The sequence below is a fragment of the Chenopodium album genome, chromosome 25 (assembly GCF_948465745.1).
Source record: "Chenopodium album chromosome 25, dcCheAlbu1.1, whole genome shotgun sequence".
Classification (NCBI taxonomy): domain Eukaryota; kingdom Viridiplantae; phylum Streptophyta; class Magnoliopsida; order Caryophyllales; family Amaranthaceae; genus Chenopodium; species Chenopodium album.
In genome coordinates this window covers 23,243,683-23,263,632 of record NC_137858.1, presented here as the reverse complement: position 1 = coordinate 23,263,632, position 19,950 = coordinate 23,243,683, and the positions used below count along the sequence as shown (strand labels likewise).

At 35.9% G+C, this 19,950-nt stretch overlaps 1 protein-coding gene across 1 annotated transcript; it reads left to right on the top strand.

Annotated features, from left to right (window-relative positions):
- Nucleotides 1-17,242: 17,242 nt before the first annotated feature.
- On the top strand, nt 17,243-18,883 carry LOC145613206 (uncharacterized). The gene is made up of 5 exons (XM_081668268.1): nt 17,243-17,812; nt 17,909-18,148; nt 18,240-18,305; nt 18,418-18,483; nt 18,785-18,883. The coding sequence occupies exons 1-5, from the start codon at nt 17,243-17,245 to the stop codon at nt 18,881-18,883; spliced, it is 1,041 nt and encodes a 346-aa protein (XP_081524394.1).
- The last annotated feature ends 1,067 nt before the right edge of the window (nt 18,884-19,950 follow it).

The following is a 19,950-nucleotide window of genomic DNA, read 5'->3' as shown; positions in this document are numbered from 1 at the left end:
CTTCTTCGCTTAAGGAACTATAATCCAATGTCTTGTTTGCTACTCTCCTCCTTGAGAGAGTTCTTTCAATCTCCGGATCAAAGGGAACAATTGAACGATCTCGGGACCTATGCATACAAAACTCAAAGAAAATATAAGTAGCACGGCTACAAGTGTAGCCTAAAGTGTAAAATCTTTTTGTATTTTGCAAATGAAATGACTCAACAACAACATGCACTCAAAGCACCATTCCCCGGCAACGGCGCCATTTTGATGGGATGAAGAACGGTAGGTCGTTGGGCTACCACCCCACCCAATCAAAAAAAATTTGTAACTCAACAAACCCCTATTAAGTGTAGTGGTAAGTCAAGGTCGAACCAAAGGGAATGGAGGTCAAATGCACAATGCCTAAGTCAAGCTATTTCGAAGTCAAGTAAAGGGGGTTTATGAAGGAAACTAGAGCTAGAGCTAAATGATGCAAGAACTTGTATGAAATCAATCTAAAAGACACTAGGGCAATGGATCCACATGTAATTGTAATGGAAAATGGTAATTTGAGAGGTCAAACAGACTAAGTCAAGTGATATGAAGGAAGATCAATCATGTATCCAAAAGAGCATACCAAGATAGTTCACCTAGAGGTCTAACTAGCGTCAACTACGCTAAACACTACCTAGGGAACGTCACAAAGCACCTCAATCGTGAAATTGTAAGTTACTAATCAATGGTCCGTATCATAGCAAGCTCACAATGCAATCTAGTGGAATAATCAAAGATGGCCAAGCTTCAATCAATCACACACATGCACATGAATTATCAACCAAATTTAATCATATCATCAACTCCATCAATTATCCCCAAATTACTCTAATCCATCACTCAAACATGCTTCACCATTTCCCTAGCTAGAAAACTACTCACTAGCCATGAAAATCAAGATCAAAGCTACACTAATCATCAATTTCATCATCAACATATTTGAAACCAAAGATCAAATCAACAATCAATCAAAAATCAATAAAACTTCAATCAATCATCAAACAAACTTCAATCAATCAACAATAACATGGAAAACAAATGAAATCAACTAGAATCAAACTTGTATTGAAATCAAGAAGAAGATCCTTACAAAACTTTGATTCAAAGATCAATTATAATGAAGAATTCTTGAACAATCACCAAAAACCACGAGTTTCTCTCTCTTCAATCCTTGAGTTTCTCTCTCTAAAATTCTATCAAAAACTAACTATCTAATCCAATCTAAATCTTTCTTACTCAAAATAGAAAGAAATAACTATATATACAAAGAGGAGGTCGGTATTGACGCCCAAAAATAGACCCACATCGGTGCGGGCGCATGGTGGAGAGAGAGTGGCGCGCACGAGAACACACCCAGATTGGTGCGCCCGCACGCACCAGGTGTGCGGCCGCACCCAACCAATGTGCGGCCGCACACTTCCTAGGTGCGCCCGCACCTGGCTGGGTCTTTCCCCCTTCTTCTCTTCGTCCTAGCTCAAGCGGTGCAGACATCCTAGATGATGATGATGGAGGACAAAGTAGGCACAAACTTTCTTGAATTTCTTGAAGAGTATAAGCCATGAGAAAGGCATATACAAAGCCTTGAAACATGCCCCTTGGATCTACCTTTGACTTGAAGCTTCTTGCACAATCTTTAGGCATGAAAACAATGAAAGATCATAGGGAGGAAGCTCGGGAATTATTGGACAATCAATTACCACCTACAAAGAAATGATAAAAAGCAAGTAAAAGAGAAAAATAACAAGTAAACTAGAAAATGCATAAAATAGAGAAACTAGCTACAAAAAGCATAAAATGAAGAAAACAAGAATAAATCTAAGGAAAACTAAAGAAAAGAGAGATAAAATGAAATAGAATTCATCCAAAAATGGATCAAATGAGTGTCATAAATGTCAGTCGTCAATTTATAGTATTCTAAATCAAATAAATATTGTTTCCATGATTGGTAAAGGAAATCCTTGAGAATAGTTCTCAAAGAAAGGAAAAGCATTTCTAAAATACAATTCTCATAAATGACTTTTATAACTAAGTCCGAAAGGACGGTTGGACATCATGTATTCAAAATACTAGGTAGTTTTGATAAAATATGAGGTATTGAGTTGCAAACTCAAGATTGTCAATCTTTGACAACCAACGTATCTTTTCGCATCACAATTGAGTAGGACTCATTGATGTAGTAATTCGAGTAAGAATTAATGGAAAAGATGGAACTTTATTTAACGGCGCAGTAGGTGCTTGATTTTGCCTAACAAAGTATAAGAGTCAATGTACTTAAAGAAATGATTCTTAAAGTAAGATTATGAGATATTGTATGATAAGAAATATAAGAAAGAAGGAACGAAGAAAAGGAATTAGATTTCATTTCAATTCATGAGTTTGTGTTATTGTAGTTTACTTAGCAATTTGTTATCTTCACAAGTATTGGATACTGCTTAAGTGTTCCACTATGATAGTGACCTCAAACTATTGAAGTTAAGCTAAGTTATCGACTTACAAGCTTAGAATGAAGCAAGAAGAGCTACATCAGTTGTAAGGTCGTATGTTTTGTTTAAAGACCTTTTAAGCCAAAGGCTGGAACAAGTAATGGTTATTATGTTCCATAATCAGCAATTGATCCGTTTACACACGGAAAGACTCACAATCAAAGTAATGAGCTATAGTTGCGAGATTTATTTGAATGGGATGGTTATCCAGGCGTTGAGTTAAGAATGCTTGATTATAAACAAACATTTCTCTAACATGATAAACTCACTAAGTTCAAGTCATGGGCTTGATTTGCGTTCCAAACATCTTTAGCAATGTCACATCGACAAGAATGTACTCAAGGATCTATTAGATAGGCCCTTGATAGTTGCTCGAATTGGAATCGTTCTAAGACAAGAAAGTCTTACTTGTTGAAACCGACAAAGCAGAGAGCTATTGTTCTTGGTATAGACAATTGACTCCAAAGGCTAAAGAGGATTCAATTACTTCAACGTTTCACAAAGAATTTGAAAGGACATGGCTATATTCATCAAATGTGAACAAACTTGACTTGAGTAGCTCAAGAGTTCAGTGAAGTACAGAATCGACTTGGCAAGATATCAAAACATCTAGATTAGATCGAGCGATGTTTGCTTGAGCCAAGCGTGACTATCTCAAAGTTATGAATGGAAATTTTCATAAATAACTCCACAAAGAACATGGTGTGTATTCACGGAGACCTCGGTGTCATTTGAAAATGACTCGAATGATGATGGTTCACAACCCATCCTATAAAGTTCTTAAAGATTTGCACAAACGTTACACTAAACAAAATGTCGAAGCTAAGAAAGGACGCCATATTTAGTTATGGATAGAAATAAGTTCTAAAAGTCTTTTCAAGTATATGTCTAAGGCTCTTAGTCTCAGTGGGAGTTCACTAGCACAGTGGGAGCAAAGTGGCTCAATGGGAGCTAGGTGACTCAGTGGGAGATGAATGGCTTAATAAAGACTAACATAGCTCAAGTAGGAGCTAACTGTTTGTTTCACAACAAACTTTTACCCAAAGACAATATACATGTCTCTTTGTAAGCATTCAAGTGAGACTACGGGTATTACCTCCACATCCTAATTGAGAACAAAAATTGTTTGTTGCTCTAAGTAGTGTCTTTCTGAAAAGTAACACGTTTCCAAAACGACAAGTGGGAGGAAAATGAACTCGATGACCATCGAGCTTAGCAACAAACTAGAACTGAGAATCTCGGAAGACCTTAAAGGACGTGATAATGCTTGATCAAGAATACTCAAAAGGACTTTACAAGTTCCTTAAAAGAGAATTCATTACTCACAAAACATTAAAGATGTTGGAGTAAGATCAACATAATAAAAGGGCTTTGAAAGCGCCTTAAAACTCAGTGTTTGATGCAATTACCCCGTATAGGTATAGAATTCACCAAAGGATTGGATTATATCCTATAAATTTTCTATTAAGTTAGAAACAAACCTAAGACTTACAAGCATACTATTTACTCTTAGATAGTAAAGGAATAATGTCTTGTAAGATAGCTACGACAAATCCAAATTCCGAATAATGGTTAAAAGTCATGAAAATCCGAAATAGACTCCATGTTTGAAAATCATGTTTGAAACTTGATTAATTTGCATGAAAGGTGAAAGACCCATCGATTGCAAATAAGTTTTCAAGGAGAAAACTAACAAATGTGGAAATGTATATGCTTACATAGCTAGATTGGTTGTAAAGGATATAATTAATTTCAAGGAGAATAATAAAATCCCATTCACCAATCGGAATGCTCAAGTCTTTTCGTGATTGATCTAGCAAAATTGCGCATATGAAATATGGCAAAATAGATACCAAAACCGCCTTCCCAAAATGGAATTTTGGAAGTGACTATGGAATAGTCTAAGGGTTTTGAAAATCTTAATAATTCTAGATTTGAATGCAAGCACATGGAATCCGTCATGAGATTAAAGGAAGCATTGCATGAAGGAATTGGAACGTGTTTTCTCATAAAGTTAATAAGAGGATTGACTTATGGAGAAACATAGAAATTCTGATGAACAAGAAGTTTAGTGGGAGCAAAAGTAATGGTCCAACAAGATGTTTACGAACTCTATTATGAAACAACTATCAAATGCTAAATGCTTAGATTTGAAAGTATTTTCGACAATGGACCAAGCTAAAGACGATACTTAGTACATGTTGGGATTTAAGTTCTATGGTATAGACTTAATTAAAATGTTTAAATGAGTAAAGGAAATTACCATGTTAAACATGAAGGACTTTGAAAGGCTTTCGACCCATATGCATGAAGCTAAGTAAATGTTTGAACTAAGTATAAGCTAGGCTAAGTACTAAATCAAACAAGAAAGACTCTAGTAAGAGACTTTCAATCACATCATATAGCGAACAATTTGGAAAGACTCAGTGTAACTGTATGAGCTAAATGTCACATGGATGGAATAAAATTGAGAATCATTCTAGAATTAGATCCATCATGTAAGGCTAAAATATGGAATTGTCAGATGACTTACATGCTTAGAGAATGTGAAGTACGTATATAATACCAATCGACATTAATCTAAGTATTAGATCATTAGATTATAGTCAAGAACATCCAAAGAACTTAGATAAGTAGTTGGATGAGTTCTTGACGCATGGAAACAAATATAATTTGAGTTTTGATGTTGCAAGCACAAACCTTAACAAGGACTAAATCCTTAGCAAGGAAGCCCTTTATAAGCACGAGGCAAGAAGTGTTGTGGCTTGAGAATGGTAACATGGATGTGCATCCATGTATAATGTGCGGGAATTTAAGGAAAATTTTCATGCTCACAAGTGATTAGGGTACCCCAAATCGTTGTGAGTCGCTTGGAGTGAAACCCAAGCAAGGCATCATTAGGGAGTCTACTAAAATATATGTTGAGAATATTGTTGCCTTAAAGTCAATAATAAGGAAAGATGTTAAATGGAAAAGTTCGTTGTTGAATGTTGATGATTGTAGGTTGTCAAGTAGAAGGTCTCAAATCATAAAAATGAGTGGGAGCCATTGCTTGGAAAATAAATCCTAAATCACATGTAATCCATTAACACTCTCAAAATTTTATCATCTTATTATGGAAATGGTGGATAATGAAGATGCTAAGGTTTGCAAAGTAAATATAACTAAACCTATGCAATAAGTGAACGACAACATTCATAATTGCATGAAAGAAATCAAGCATATCAAATATGAGTGTGATTTCTATGAATGTTTTATGAAGAGTATTACTCTTAAAACATTTAGGAAAAACCATTTATCATAAGATGAAACATTGTGAAGTTTCATAGAGAAATAAAATATTTCTAAATTTTCCACAAAACTATTTAATTGTGGTTTAGAATTAAATAATGAGTCCATTCGATTTTAATAAATATTCAAAATAGGGTATCAAGTCAATGGCTTGGATAAAGAAACACCTATTAAGTGAACATTGAATATTTTAATCGAAAATTATCCCTAATCAAGGTCATATTTTGTGGACGATTGATGACCATCAGAGATTAGTGTGTAGTATGATTTGTAGCACCGTTTCTTGTGCTATGAGGATACAAATCATTTGCACAGGTATTGGTTTAGAACCATACTGGATCAACCTATGAGGATACTTTAAGAGATTTAAAAGTCGTCATAAGTATTCTCTCATTATTACTATCGGAACTCTTTTCCTTTGACCATGAGTAGAGGGAGATCTCTTGTTTGAGTACTGGTCCGCTTTGGTATCCGCCAAACGTCTGCCGTAATTGGGGATTATAAAGACAGATATCAAGCGGGTGAGTCCTCTTAGTAAGAAAAGCTACATTACAAGACTGGAAATGTCCCCGTACTAACAAAAGGGAACATGTCTTGTTGTTTACAAGGCCTCTCGAAGAGCGAGACTGTGAAAAATGCACGGCCGTGCTCAGACGGATTTTAGAAATCATCTGCTTATTGACAGTCAAACTCGGATTTCGAGAAACACTTTTGGACGTAACAGAGATGACTAGTAATCTTACTCTGTAGTTCATGAAGAGACATGAAGAGACATAGGATAAGGGATATACACTAAATGCACACTTGTCCGGAAGGACAAGTGGGAGATTGAAAGGAATGGTGTCCTTCGAATATGTGTATTATTCTGATAGCGGGTTCAGAATTATTAGAAAGCTAATATATTCAGTAAGGTCAAGTGATCGGAATGCCTGGGTGGAGGCCGCTTCCGATTAGTAGTATTAATATAATTAATATTACAGCTTAATCTTGACTGAACCCTTCGGGTCACACCCAAGCAAATATATGCGAACCAACTCGACGAATTAATTCGGAAGAAATTAATTCGTCGGCCGAGTGTTAAATATTTAGACATCAGTAGTTCGAGCTTAGAGCGTCGAAACCGATCGTCGGAAGTCGAGTCAGAAATAATAAATGACGAGACGCGCAAAATAATAATAAATCGACCATATTCCCAAAATACCCCTAGTATCGGAGTGCCCCGAACATCCGAATGCTAGGGGCAAAAATGTCCTAGCAAAGGTGGCTAGCAAGCACCAAGCCGAGCCTAGCATGGCCGGCTGGTGCGAGCTAGCGCACCGTGCTAGCAGCCACGGCCAACCGCGGCTAGGCACAGCAGCAGTCGGGTGCGGGCTGGGTGCGGGCTGGGCTCGGGCTTGGCTCGTAGCTTGGCTCGGGCCATAGGGCCGTGAATAAGGGGAAGCTTGGAATATGGGAGTAAGTGGGTGAGGACATGTGGCACAAGGAGAGTATTGAGTGGGGAGCAAGTATGGTCCCCTACTCTCCATGTGGTCCTCACCAACCCATCTCACATGGTAATGCCACTTGTAGATTTATTATTAGTTTGCAATATTAATTTAATTTAGCTTTAAATTAATTTGTGGAATTTCATGATCCCACATTGATGGGATAGAAATTCCCACTCATACTTTCCTCGATAAATACCAACCTTGGGATTTGGAGTAAAGTGCTTGAGTGGGAGTTAAAAAAAAAGAGCATTCCAAAATTTTTGGGAAAACTCTTAAACTCATATAACACTCGGGTTTTGGTCGGACCTTGCTAACCCCAAGGTAGCGGACCTTAAAGTTGTGTTCGCCTTTTTGTGGGTGGATACCATCGGAGGCACAGCGTTTGATGTGCTCGTAGCTTTCGAGTAAGAGCCCCGGTTTTTGGGCGAAGCTCGCTTCGAGGGTAAGATTCGTTATCTTTTCTTTGTGATTATTTATTTATGCTTTATGATTTTAATTATTACGAGTGGTTCCTCAGGTGGGAGTTGTTTCCGCGGTGAGACGGACTCACCAAACTCCAACAAAAAGCAACCGTGATTCCTACGACAGTGAGTCTAGTGTATATTCTTATCTTGAGTCTTTCTTTTTCATTTTCAATAAATTTTTCATCCTTGATCTTTCTTGCTTTGTTTTTCTCGAGGACGAGCAAAAGTTTAGCTTGGGGGAATTTGATGAGTGACATTTTTGGCACTCATTTGATCTCTTTTTGGCTGAATTTCATTTCATTTTATAACTCTTTTCTTTAGTTTTCCTCAGTTTTATTCTTGATTTCTTCATTTTGTGCTTTTCTTAGTTAGTTTCTCTATTTTGTGCATTTTCTAGTTTATTTGTTGTTTTTCCCTTTTATTTGATTTTACTCTTTTATTTGTAGGTTATGATCGGTTGTCCAAGAATTCCCAAGCTTCCTTTCCTTGGTTTTCATCGCTTTTGATGCCTTATGCTTGTGCAAAGAGCTCAAAGTCAAGAGTGACCCGAAGAGCAAGCTTCAAGACCTTGGTTGGGCACTTTTCATGCCTTGTGTTTATCTAAAATTCCAAGGAAAGTTGCTGCCTATCTTGTCCTCCATCACCATCATCAAGGGTGTGTGCACCTCATGAGCTAGGACGAAGAGAAGAGAGGAAGCTTACCCAGGCAGGTGCGGGCGCACACAGGGGGTGTGCGGCCGCACATGTGTCGAGTGCGGCCGCACATGTGTCGAGTGCGGCCGCACATGTGTCGAGTGCGGCCGCACGTCAGGCGCGTGCGGGCGCACCTGTGTGGGTGTTTCCCGTGCGCGCCTTTCTCTCTCCTACATGCGACCGCACCGGCGTGGGTCTATTTTTGGGCGACATTTCCGACCTCTCCTTTGTATATATAGTTATTTCCTTCATTTTTTGTAAGCAAGTTTCATAATAGAATTAGATCATATTCTTAGCTTAGTTGAGAGCTTCTCTCTCTAGATCTAGGGGTTAGTTTTAGGAGTAGATTTTAGAGAGAGAAAGTGAAGAATTTCAATGGTGATTGAGAGATTGAAGATCCAATGGTGACAATTGTATTGGAGATCTACTCTATTATCAATGAGCATTTCTAAACTCTATCTCATTTATTGTTTTGTTTAGTATTCATATTTGGATTGTTTGATTTTGATGATTTGATAATTGATGTTTTATTAGAGTAATTGTTCTTCTTTGATTGTTGATTCTTTGATTGTTGATTGTTGATTTCTTTAGTTGTTGGTTGAATTGATGATGTTGCTAGAGTAGTTTTTTGGTTAGGGATTTGGTGAAGCTTATATTATGTAATGGATAGATGTAGATTGGGGATTTTGATGGAGTTGATGATGTGATTAAATTGGTTAATTGATTATGTGCATGTGTGTGTTTGATTTAGGCTTGATCACCCTAGTTATTCACACTAGATTGCATTGTAAGTTCACATTGATACGGACCATTGATTTGTGGCTTGCATTTACACGATTGAGGTGTCTTGTGATGTTTCCTAGCTAGAGTTTATCGTAGTTGACGCTAGTTAGACCTCTAGGAGAATAGCTTGATATGCTCTTTTGGTTGCATAATTGATCTTCCCTCACATTGGTTGACTTAGTCAACTTCCTAAACCAATTTGCATTGTTCATTGCTATTATAAGTGCATCCTAATCCCTAGCATTTTATTTGTTTGATTTCTTTGTCTTAGTAGTTGTTAGTGTCTTCTTTTACCCTTTGTCTTCGACCTAGCTTAGGCGCATAATTGGAAGCACTTAGACATTACCGTTCCTTTGGGTTCGACCCTTGACTTACCTCTATACTTGTATTTAGGTTTTTTGAGTGTTTCTAAATTTTGTTTGGCTTAGGAGGATTAGTCTAACGACCTAATTTTCCCACGTCACCCACTAGAGTCTAAGGGTCTTTTTATTGCTTGTAATGTAAGGCTAAAGGTTAAGGCGGGGTAAAAATTTGAAATTTGGTGATATTTCCTAAGTGAAGCAAAAAGTGTGGCCAACAATTAAAAACAAAACTCAAGAAGTCACTAAATATCAATTAAAAATACCAATAATGCCATTCCCCCAAGCTTATTCAACACAAACACACAATATGTACAAAAATCAAGGAACGATCCCCCCAAGCTTGAACAAAGCATTGTCCTCAATGCTTAAACAAGGGAAGAAAATGAAACCATCGAAAATATTTTTGTTGTTTTGTTTCTTTTTCGATTTTTTTCTTTTCTGTTATTTTTAAAAAACTTTATTCATTACCCTAGCCTTTTTTTTTAACATTGGACGGTTTTTCTTGAAACTTGATTTTCATAAATTTGCATCTTTCTTTACAAGCTCAACTCTAACCAAATCTCAAAGTGCTTCTTGTTTATAATCAACAACTCAAAACTTTAACCTCACATGACAATGCTTCACTACTAAAAGGTTGGTAAACGTAGGCCATTAGGTTTGTAATTGTATTTAAACAAGAGCGGGAAATATAAGGCTTAAATTGGTTAGCAAGTAGGTGGTTGTAAAACAGAAAATCAAATTTGTAACAAAATAAAAAGAAAATAAAGAAAAATGAGAAAGGGTGCCCTTTTCCTCTCCTTGAGTGCTTTGGTCACAATCTTGGGAGCTATAAGTCAAAACAAGGATTAAAATATGCAATGTCAAGGATCCAAATGCACCACTCAACAAAGTGATGAAGCCTAGAACAATGTTACCTCATAAGGGATTATAACTAGTCAAATACCAACCAAGGGTGTCAAATCCACTATAGAAAGCAACAACATCTTACCACATACCCGTGAACTAAGGCTTCATGGATTCCTAAAAGTTCTTAACTGGGCTACCTTAGCATGTAATATCCTAAAGTCAACCATTGACACTCTCAAATCGTGCACGCATTAACCACTTAGGAAGAAAGGCATTCAAGAGTAAACAAATCCACAAGATATAATGTCCAATCCAAGTTAAAACAAAGACACAACACCTAATTGCCTTGATTAAAACGAAAATCTTTTTGTATTTTCCAAAAGCAAGAAAAACATGGAAATGTATATTCTCATTAGCATGACATATAAGAATCAACATCCCACCAAACATGATAGAATACCCTCCCTCAAGCTTGAATGAGACAATACACTCAAATCATAAATCATAGAATTATGGGAGGAGAAAAAGAAAGGGATCAAACCAACACATGTCCAACAAGGTATCAACCATTAGATAAAGAGCAAGGAAAGATATTACCGGATTTATGTCGGTGTAAATACCCGCAAATGACCCAAATAAACCTTTCAAAACTAAATTCCTCTAGAATCGAATCTCGCCTTCCATATGCTAGCAATTGTGGTGCCAATCTTCCTTTATTCTTGATCCAAACTAATGGACAAAAGTATATCAAGTCATGTACCTAGAAAAAGGCACACAAACATTTCCATGAGAGAAAATCTATTTTAAAAAGAAAGAAAATGAAAGCAATAAAACACGGGTTACTTCCTGAGAAAGGCTTGCCTAACGTCCAAGCATGACCAATCTAGTAAATTACCCGACAAAGAATGCAAAAGCTTGTCATATGCACTGGCAAACATATCAAGAAATAGAGTATATGTGATGCTCATATGACAAGCAAACATAAAGTACAAGGAGACTTTATGCTTGAGAGAAGGGGGAAAAAGAAAAAGTAAAAGAATCAAAAGAAAAACTAAGAAAATAAGAAGTAGAAAAATCAAAACTAGAACTAAAAAGAGGAAAGGGAGAGGCAAACTCATTTTGTTGCATTTTTGGAGATGTAATCACATCATTGAGTTCAAAAGAAGGGTCATAGGGAGCTAGAGAGATAAGGGGCCCCTCAATCGATGAAAGTTTTAGAATATATGGAAGTGAAATAGGATAAGAAGGAATGTTGGTAATCTTTCTTGAAAAAGGGGTGTAGGTTGAAAGACTTGGAATGTGTACCTCACTCATAACTTCAAACACACCACCTTGCATTAAAACACAAGCCTTTTCTTCTAAAGGATTCCCTTCTAACACATCCTCACTAACTTTAAAAAGTTTGAAAATATCCTCAACCTGTAATTGGGATTCTTCACTCTCAACAAGAGCATGGTTTTTATTATCAACATTCCCCAACTTAACATAATCAAACATGAATATCTCATCATCACCACAACCCATATTTTCTCCTAACAACCTCAAATTAGTTTTTAGGTCGGCCAAAATGGGATCTTCAACGGGTTGCAAAGAGTGTTGAGGTTCAAGTTGGATAAAGGGGGTGGTTTTCAAAAATTCATCAAATAAATTGTCTTCCATTCACCCTTTATCGCTTTCAGCATCATCATCATATTCATCCTCAACCATGCATGCACTGAAAAGCCCAATTATGTTCAACCATATGGGAGGGGGGAGAAGAAGGAAAGGCTTTTGTTTGAGATTGAGCTAGGTGGGAAATTTAGCTCTCAAGCACCTCCATCCTAGCTTTTATCTCCTTGTTAAATTCTTCTTCATTTATCATCATTTCCCTTTTCATCAACTCGTTAAGTTTCTCCAGCATCTCTCCTTCCTCTCTATGTCCATTGAATCACCCTCACAAAAATGTTCTCTAGATACATAGGGAAACTCATTTGGAATCATGCTAGAACAAGAAGAGGTAAAAGGAAGATCATGCAAGTGAGGATTAGGGGTATGGTGAGCATCATTAATATCCATGCAAACATTTGAAGAACATTGAGAAAAATCATGAACATTATAAACATTAGGATACATCTCATCACAATTAGCATACAAGGGGGAGGGATTTGCATCATGGGGAGCTTAGGAATCAGTGCATGCAAGAGCTAGAAAAATCACAAGAATTAGCAATATTCTCTTGCTCATAACTATCCTTAGCAAACCACAAATAGAAAACCCAAGCCTCATCCAAAGATTTGGCTAGAAATTGACCATTACACATGTTTTCAATCACCCCTCTAGTATACTCATTCAAACCCCAATAAATGACTTCACAAGCCTCCATAAGGAACAACCATGGAAATTAGAGAAGTCTTCAAACCTATTAAAGTAGACCCAAAAGGGTTCACATTCAAATTGAGGCAAAGAGGAATAAGACATCTTTTGGACAAATTGATCCATGACTCAATGAAAACAAACAACAAGCAACTAAACAAGAAAGCTCAAGAGTATACACAAACGAAAACAAAAACAAGAAGAAAAACAAACCAAAAGAAAATTATACACAATGGACTAGTCTCAATAAGATAACACAACGGTTATGGAAGCCGTTCCCCGGCAATGGCGCCAATTTGACAAGGGTAATAATCGCGTCGTTAACAATTATCCCTATATCAAATAAAATTTATAACACTCAACTAACCCAATACGAGTATATGGTAAGAAGAGGGGTCGAACCATATAAAACAGATAAACACTACCTAATGCTATCAACAACTAAGCTAGTTTGGAATAAAGGAAAGTAAACTAAAGGTCTAAACAAACTAAAACTAGATATAAAACATTAGGAAAAATTAACAAAAATAATCCAAACTATTAACTTCCTTCACATTTTAATCCCAACTATGTTTTAAATCAAAACAATCCCAAGTATAGGGGTCCCTTCTCAAATTAGTATGAGACTTTTACTAACCTATTCATCAGGTAATATGAGCAACATGTCAACATATTATTGGTCAATTAACATTATGTCCTAAAATTTCACACACAAAAAAAAAAAAAAAAAAAACATTATATCCTAAAAAGTCTACTCTTAAACGCAAACTCTAAAAAAAACATTTAAAACCATGCACTAAAAAAACATTAAAGTACGAGCTTACATAGGTTTCACACATTAATTAAAAGCTTGTCATACAAAATTCTACTTCGAAATTTAAAGTCAATAACACAAGACTTAAGACTTGTTAGTGTATGGTTTTCATGGAGATGGAATCTATGCAACTATAGAAATTTATTTAGGAAAAATTAACAAAAATAATCGAAACTATTAACTTCCTTCTCATTTTAATCCCAACTATGTTTTAAATCAAAATAATCCCAAGTATAGGGGTCCCTTCTCAAATTAGTATGAGACTTTTATTAACCTATTCATCAGGTAATATGAGCAACATGTCAACATATTATTGGTTAATTAACATTATGTCCTAAAATTTCACAAAAAAATAAAAAAAAAAACAAAAAAAAACAACATTATATCCTAAAAAGTCTACTCTTAAACGCAAACTCCCTCACCACCCTCTTACACATACCCAACAAAGTCCATCCACTAACACCACCTTTACATCCATCCCCAGCAACCAAAAGTTAGTATCTTTCCAACCAAGCCCATCCACCGAAACCCCCTTTCTGCCACCCTAGCCGTAAATCACCATCAATTAGCACCAACAACAATCACCATCAACCACAATTTCCCTTGCGAAAACCTCACCAATGTATGCAGCAGAACAAGAAAAGGAGAGAGGAATGGGGAGGGGGATGGGATCCGAGGAGGAGGACATGAAGTGAATGGCGTCAAAGGAGGAGGAGTTGCGGTTGATGGCGGGGGAGCGAATAGGGATGTAGGTGGGTTAGGGGGTAGAGGTGGGCGAGTTGTACAGGTGCTGCAATTGGGAAGGGAAAGGAGGTGGGCTGATGAGGTGGTGTGGTGTGGTGTGGCTATGAGGAGGTGGTTGATCCATGCTGGTTTGAGGGAAGAGAAAGATAGGGGCTGGTGGTTATGGCTGAGGTCGCATTTCTCGTCTCTCGCTCTGATGTGGTGTTTAGGCCAGGTGATGATGGTGACAATAATTAAATTAAATAAATAAAAATTTAATTGTATCAAAAAAAAAACAAAAACTTAACCGGTATTACAAGTTGTAGGTAAGACAGACTAATTTGAGAAGAACTCCTAATAGTTGGGATTATTCTGATTTAAAGCTTAGTTGGGATTAAAATGAGAAGGTAGATAATAGTTTGGATTATTTTTATTAATTTTACCAAACCATTAAGGGAAATGGTCTAGGAGTAGCAATCACTCAAGCATAACAAAGACATTGAATTGAATTAATTATGAACTAAACATGCTTGAATATCAAAGTAAGGTCCAATCTATCCACCTTCCGGGGTCAATTGGCTTCTCCTAACATAGCCTCTATGCTTCCACATTAGAACCATACACTAGGAGGTGCTATCAAATAACAATCGATATAATGAACCTAGCTAAGTCAACTTCCGTTTCATGTTAGCAAAGATTCACTCCCAATCAACTAACAACATGCATTTTTCAAGTAGATTGAAAAATATCAAGTATATAAAGACTTTAATCACAAATAAATCAATTCCAAACCCTAGAATGTGCTCAAGATCCAACTACAACCATCCCCTTAATGGGGGAATTACTCACTAGTCATGATAACAACAAGATTAATCAACAAATAATCAAGAATCAACATGATTAACAAGCAATACCAAGAACAAAAACTAAAATCAAAAGAAAGCAAATAAATTAGAGGAGAGAGTTAGAGATTCTCAGTGATTGAAGGTGAAAGTCTACAAACAAGATGATCAATCTTCTTCTTCAAAATTCAAACTCAACAATGGTGAAACCCTCACTTTTTCTTTTTAAACTATTCTAATCCTAAGCTAAACCTAGAGAGAGAAGCTCTTGACCTAAGCTAAAATATGAGAGGAAATTATTTTCTAAAACTCCATATTGTCGCTTAAATAAAAGGGGTATAAATAACAAAACAAAACAAAGAGGGACATAGAAGGCAGTGCGTGCGCGCAACAACACCCGTGAGCACACACAGAAGGGTCTCACGCACCCCTTGTTGCTGTTGCTAGAGCTCCCCTCGAGCTAAGGATGCACGGCTGCTGGTGAGCTCGAGTGCGCTCTCGAGCATCTCTCGAGCATCATGCTCGTGCAATGATGATGAATAAGGCAGCCCCAAATTCTTCACTTTTGCGCACTGGGGACTAAGGCATGTAATGATGGTGATGCACGAGAGCGCTAGTGCCATGAGTGGAAGCTTGTTCCTTGCCTTGAACTCTAGCCAGCCAAACAACACGAAGTCATTTCTCAAGCATCCAAAACACTTGGAGATCCTTCCAAACTAGGCTCCGAGCCTCGAAAAACACCTACAATAATAGAGGGTAAAGCGAGTAAAGTGGAACAGACGAAAATACCCCTAAAATGCAAGAAAATGCAAAATGGACTACAAACCTTATTAGCAAGAAAACTAGAGAATAAAAGCGAAAAAACACGAGAAAGAAAGCATAAAAAAGACTCTAAACTACTCCCTAAGAGTGACATAAATGTCACTCATCACTTCCCTCCCCCCCTGCCAGGTCTTTGTCCATTGGCTTGAACTATGGCCGACTTGTGAGAGTTTGTAGTATGGTAAAATGCCTTATCCTTAAACACACACACACAGACACAAAAAAAAAAAAAAAAAAAAAAAGACATTATCAATGTGGAATATAGTTAACAACGAATCCCAAAACAATTGTGCTTAATTCTTTTCAAAACAATGCTTAATCCTCACCTTCTAATCAATATTCTAAATAATTTCTCATCACTTTCAAAATTTCCAATGTACAATCTGGGTAGTGGATCAACGCATGCAACGTTAAGAGTTAAGACCATGCTCAGATTGCTCACCCATGAACAAAAAGGTCAGCCAAGTTGTAAATAATTCAAGAGTAAGGAGATATATATATTTATATATTTAGAATGTTGTCCAACCAAAGAGCAGATCAAATTATGTGATTCGGTTTTGTCTTTAATCAGTTAAATTCATTGGTACTTAGCCTAATTTAGTTCTCATCACTTGGTTGTCCTTTACTTTCTTTAGCTCTAATCCAGTTAACAGAATTTTCTTAATCTTATATATATGCAAGTAGTCTTCCCACGTTCTCTCAATTGTACAATAATACCAAATTTTATATTACTACCTTCGTTAAACACATCACAGTAAGACTACCTAACTTTTATACGTCAATAACATTATACTATACAGTTTAATCCATGAATATTTAATTAATTAAATAATTAATTATACATGATTCATGATTCTTCATCCTTAGAAGGCTTAAATTAGTCGTCTATCTTTACCGGCCTGTGAAATGTTGCATGATATCTGAGTTGTAATATGCCAGTTGTTTGGCCCCACATTTGTAGTACAAGAGATTAGTTACAAAGAACAAAGCCCCTGTTCGGATCAATCATTGGAATTTCAAGATCAATTAAAGTAATGAGCTCAATCTCTACAACATTCTACTATACATGCATCAATTAGTATAAATATGTCCATAAAGTCGTCTTTCGTCGTTATGCAACGAGTTCATTCTTTACATTCTACTACTCCAATTGAATAATCCTCTCCTGTCCTCTCCTCTGCTTTCTTACAACTTCTCTATTCTTGATTTTTGGCCTTTTCGTTTTTGCCTTGCATAAGGAAAAGGCGCGAAATCTATAATATATGGGGATGTTTCTTGATGGAGAGTGGGAGTCAATTTGCAAACTTTTTACAGTAGATGAGTCCCCTGATCTCGCTGCTAATTTTCTTGATTACTTTTCGCCTGAAAGTAAGCACGACAATGATAGTCTAGCTTATGCAGCACAATCAAGTTTCTTAGAAACAAAGAGTCATACTAAACCTCATGTTGATATGAATTCGTTGTCGTCGTTATATGGTTGGATTTCTAAACCTCCACATAATTTCTTAGAAACAAAGAGTCATACTAATAATAGTGATCATTGTGTTGATGATTTGCTAGTATCTACTGACATTTTATCCTGCATTGATTTCTCAATGGTGAACGGGGAAATTGATGCCTCTTTAGGCTTATTGTTTCCTAATGATACTCGAACTGACACCTCTACATTTGACAACGTTATCAATACTAATAAATATGTTGATATGTCATCACCCAACACTGAGCTGACCCTTAAGAGAAAGCGTGAGGTGCCAGTAGCTCAAGACGATAATAAAGATGAAAGGTCGAGCTTAATGGAAACACCCAACAAGAATGCCCGAATTTCCAAAACTGTAAGTACTACTCGCAAAAAGTTACAAATGGTATGGTTGGTAATAGTTTATGCAATGTTTATTGAGACGGTTTCCCTATGGTTGTTAATTGTTCAGACTCAAAAGTTCATGAGAAAAACAACACAAAAAACTGATGAGCAAGCGATTCCAACAGTAAGTACCAAGGAGAACCAAGAAATCGCAGATTCAAACTCAGATGACTCTAACCCCTGTGTGTCAGAAGAGATCAATGAAACAGAAGATTCAACATCGAATATTACGGTGTCTACTACCTCGACTGGTAAGAAAAGAGCCAGCAGGGGTGCTGCTACTGATCCACAGAGCCTTTATGCAAGGGTAAATTTCCTAAAACCGGCGTCCTTTAACAAAATCATCTGTTCATCTGAAATTCCTGTTTCACCAATGTAAATTCATTTTAATGTTACAGAAAAGGAGAATGAGAATCAACGAGAGATTAAGAATCTTGCAGAACCTCGTGCCTAATGGAACCAAGGTTTGTGTTAATGAAACTATCTGATTTCACTAACATGTTTAAATAACTAAATATTTCAAGAGATTGTGCTGAAGTACGTGCTGATGATATTATTCATGTACATTACTGGCAGGTGGATATAAGTACAATGTTAGAAGAGGCATTTCATTATGTAAAGTTTTTGCAGCTACAAATCCGGGTACGTGAATACATTAATATGTCGGAATTTTCACCACATACCACTAAGTTTTAACTTAATTTATCATATACCATCGAAAACATTCTAATTCACCATATATTATTCAGTTTTATAACAAAATCACAACTTGCCAATTCCTTTAACTAAGTTAGTCATTGACGTTAATTGAGCCACGTGGCAGCTTGTAATTAGTTCTTATTAATATTATTTATTTAAGTAATAAAACCTGGATTTATACAAGCCTGTAACAACTAGAAAGTTTGTCAAACAATGATCAACTAACACTTCTTAATTTGTGCAGCTGCTGAGCTCTGATGATTTGTGGATGTATGCCCCCCTCGCCTACAATGGACTCGATGTTGGAGCTTATGGAAGGATGCCTCCATTCCTTGGCCTTTGAAACTGCTATATATTCAATTTTCATTTTAATTGGCAATTGATAAAAGGTCAAATTTATGGTAGGTGAAGATAAAAAAAGGAATAACCAAAAAAAAAAAAAAAAATACAAAACAAGGAAGAATGTGAGATTGAAAGATTAATTGACAATTCTTTTGTTTCATTTGCAAGTACATAATTAATTTATGTAGTACTTAATCAGATTTTTGTAAATGAAATGGCAAGCGTATTATATCTCATCATTTGTGATTTCTATTATCCTGTTTCAAAGAAAAGGATATATATATAGTAAAATCCTATTATCTCATCATATGATATTATGTATTTGATCCGTTTAAACTTGGAAATACTGTAATATAGTAAAAGACATTACCGTGGGAAAGATATGTCCTCTTCATTTTTAAATTACCATGAAGTAATCCATGATAATTAAGCAGTCCCTACAGCTATAAGTCCTCCATTTCACAAATAAAAGTTATGCTTAACTATTTGGAAAATGTGCAAACTGCAGCTATTTAAAGTTCGTATTTTGCAAATTGCAGCCATTTAAAAAAAATTGCAAAATGCAGCCCAAAAGTTCGTATAAATTGTAAATTGCAGTCCAACTCAACTTTTTTATTGGATTACATGTCGAAAAATCTTCGGTTTAGGTTTTAGGTGTTATTTTAGACCTCCGGGAACCGAATTGAGCCCGGAATTAGAAAAAAATAATGTAAGTGTCTCATTTTTATAGTTTACCACCAATCGATACATTTTTGTTACGCAAAACGAGGTACTTACGTTATATATGTATATATATATGTATGTATATACATATATATATATATATATATATATATATATATATATATATATATGTATATACATATATATTTATATATATGTATATACATGTATATGTATATACATATATATATATATATACATATATATGTATATACATATATATGTATATACATATATATATATATACATATATATATATATATATATATATATATATATATATATATATATATATACATATATATACATATATATATATATACATGTATATACATATATATATAT

Excerpts from the sequence above, each read along its gene's own strand:
- LOC145613206 (XM_081668268.1), top strand. The coding sequence starts at position 17,243 with ATGGGGATGTTTCTTGATGGAGAGTGGGAGTCAATTTGCAAACTTTTT. Across the intron at positions 18,149-18,239 it reads CACAGAGCCTTTATGCAAGG|AAAAGGAGAATGAGAATCAA; the intron begins GTAAATTTCCTA and ends TTAATGTTACAG. Across the intron at positions 18,306-18,417 it reads TCGTGCCTAATGGAACCAAG|GTGGATATAAGTACAATGTT; the intron begins GTTTGTGTTAAT and ends CATTACTGGCAG.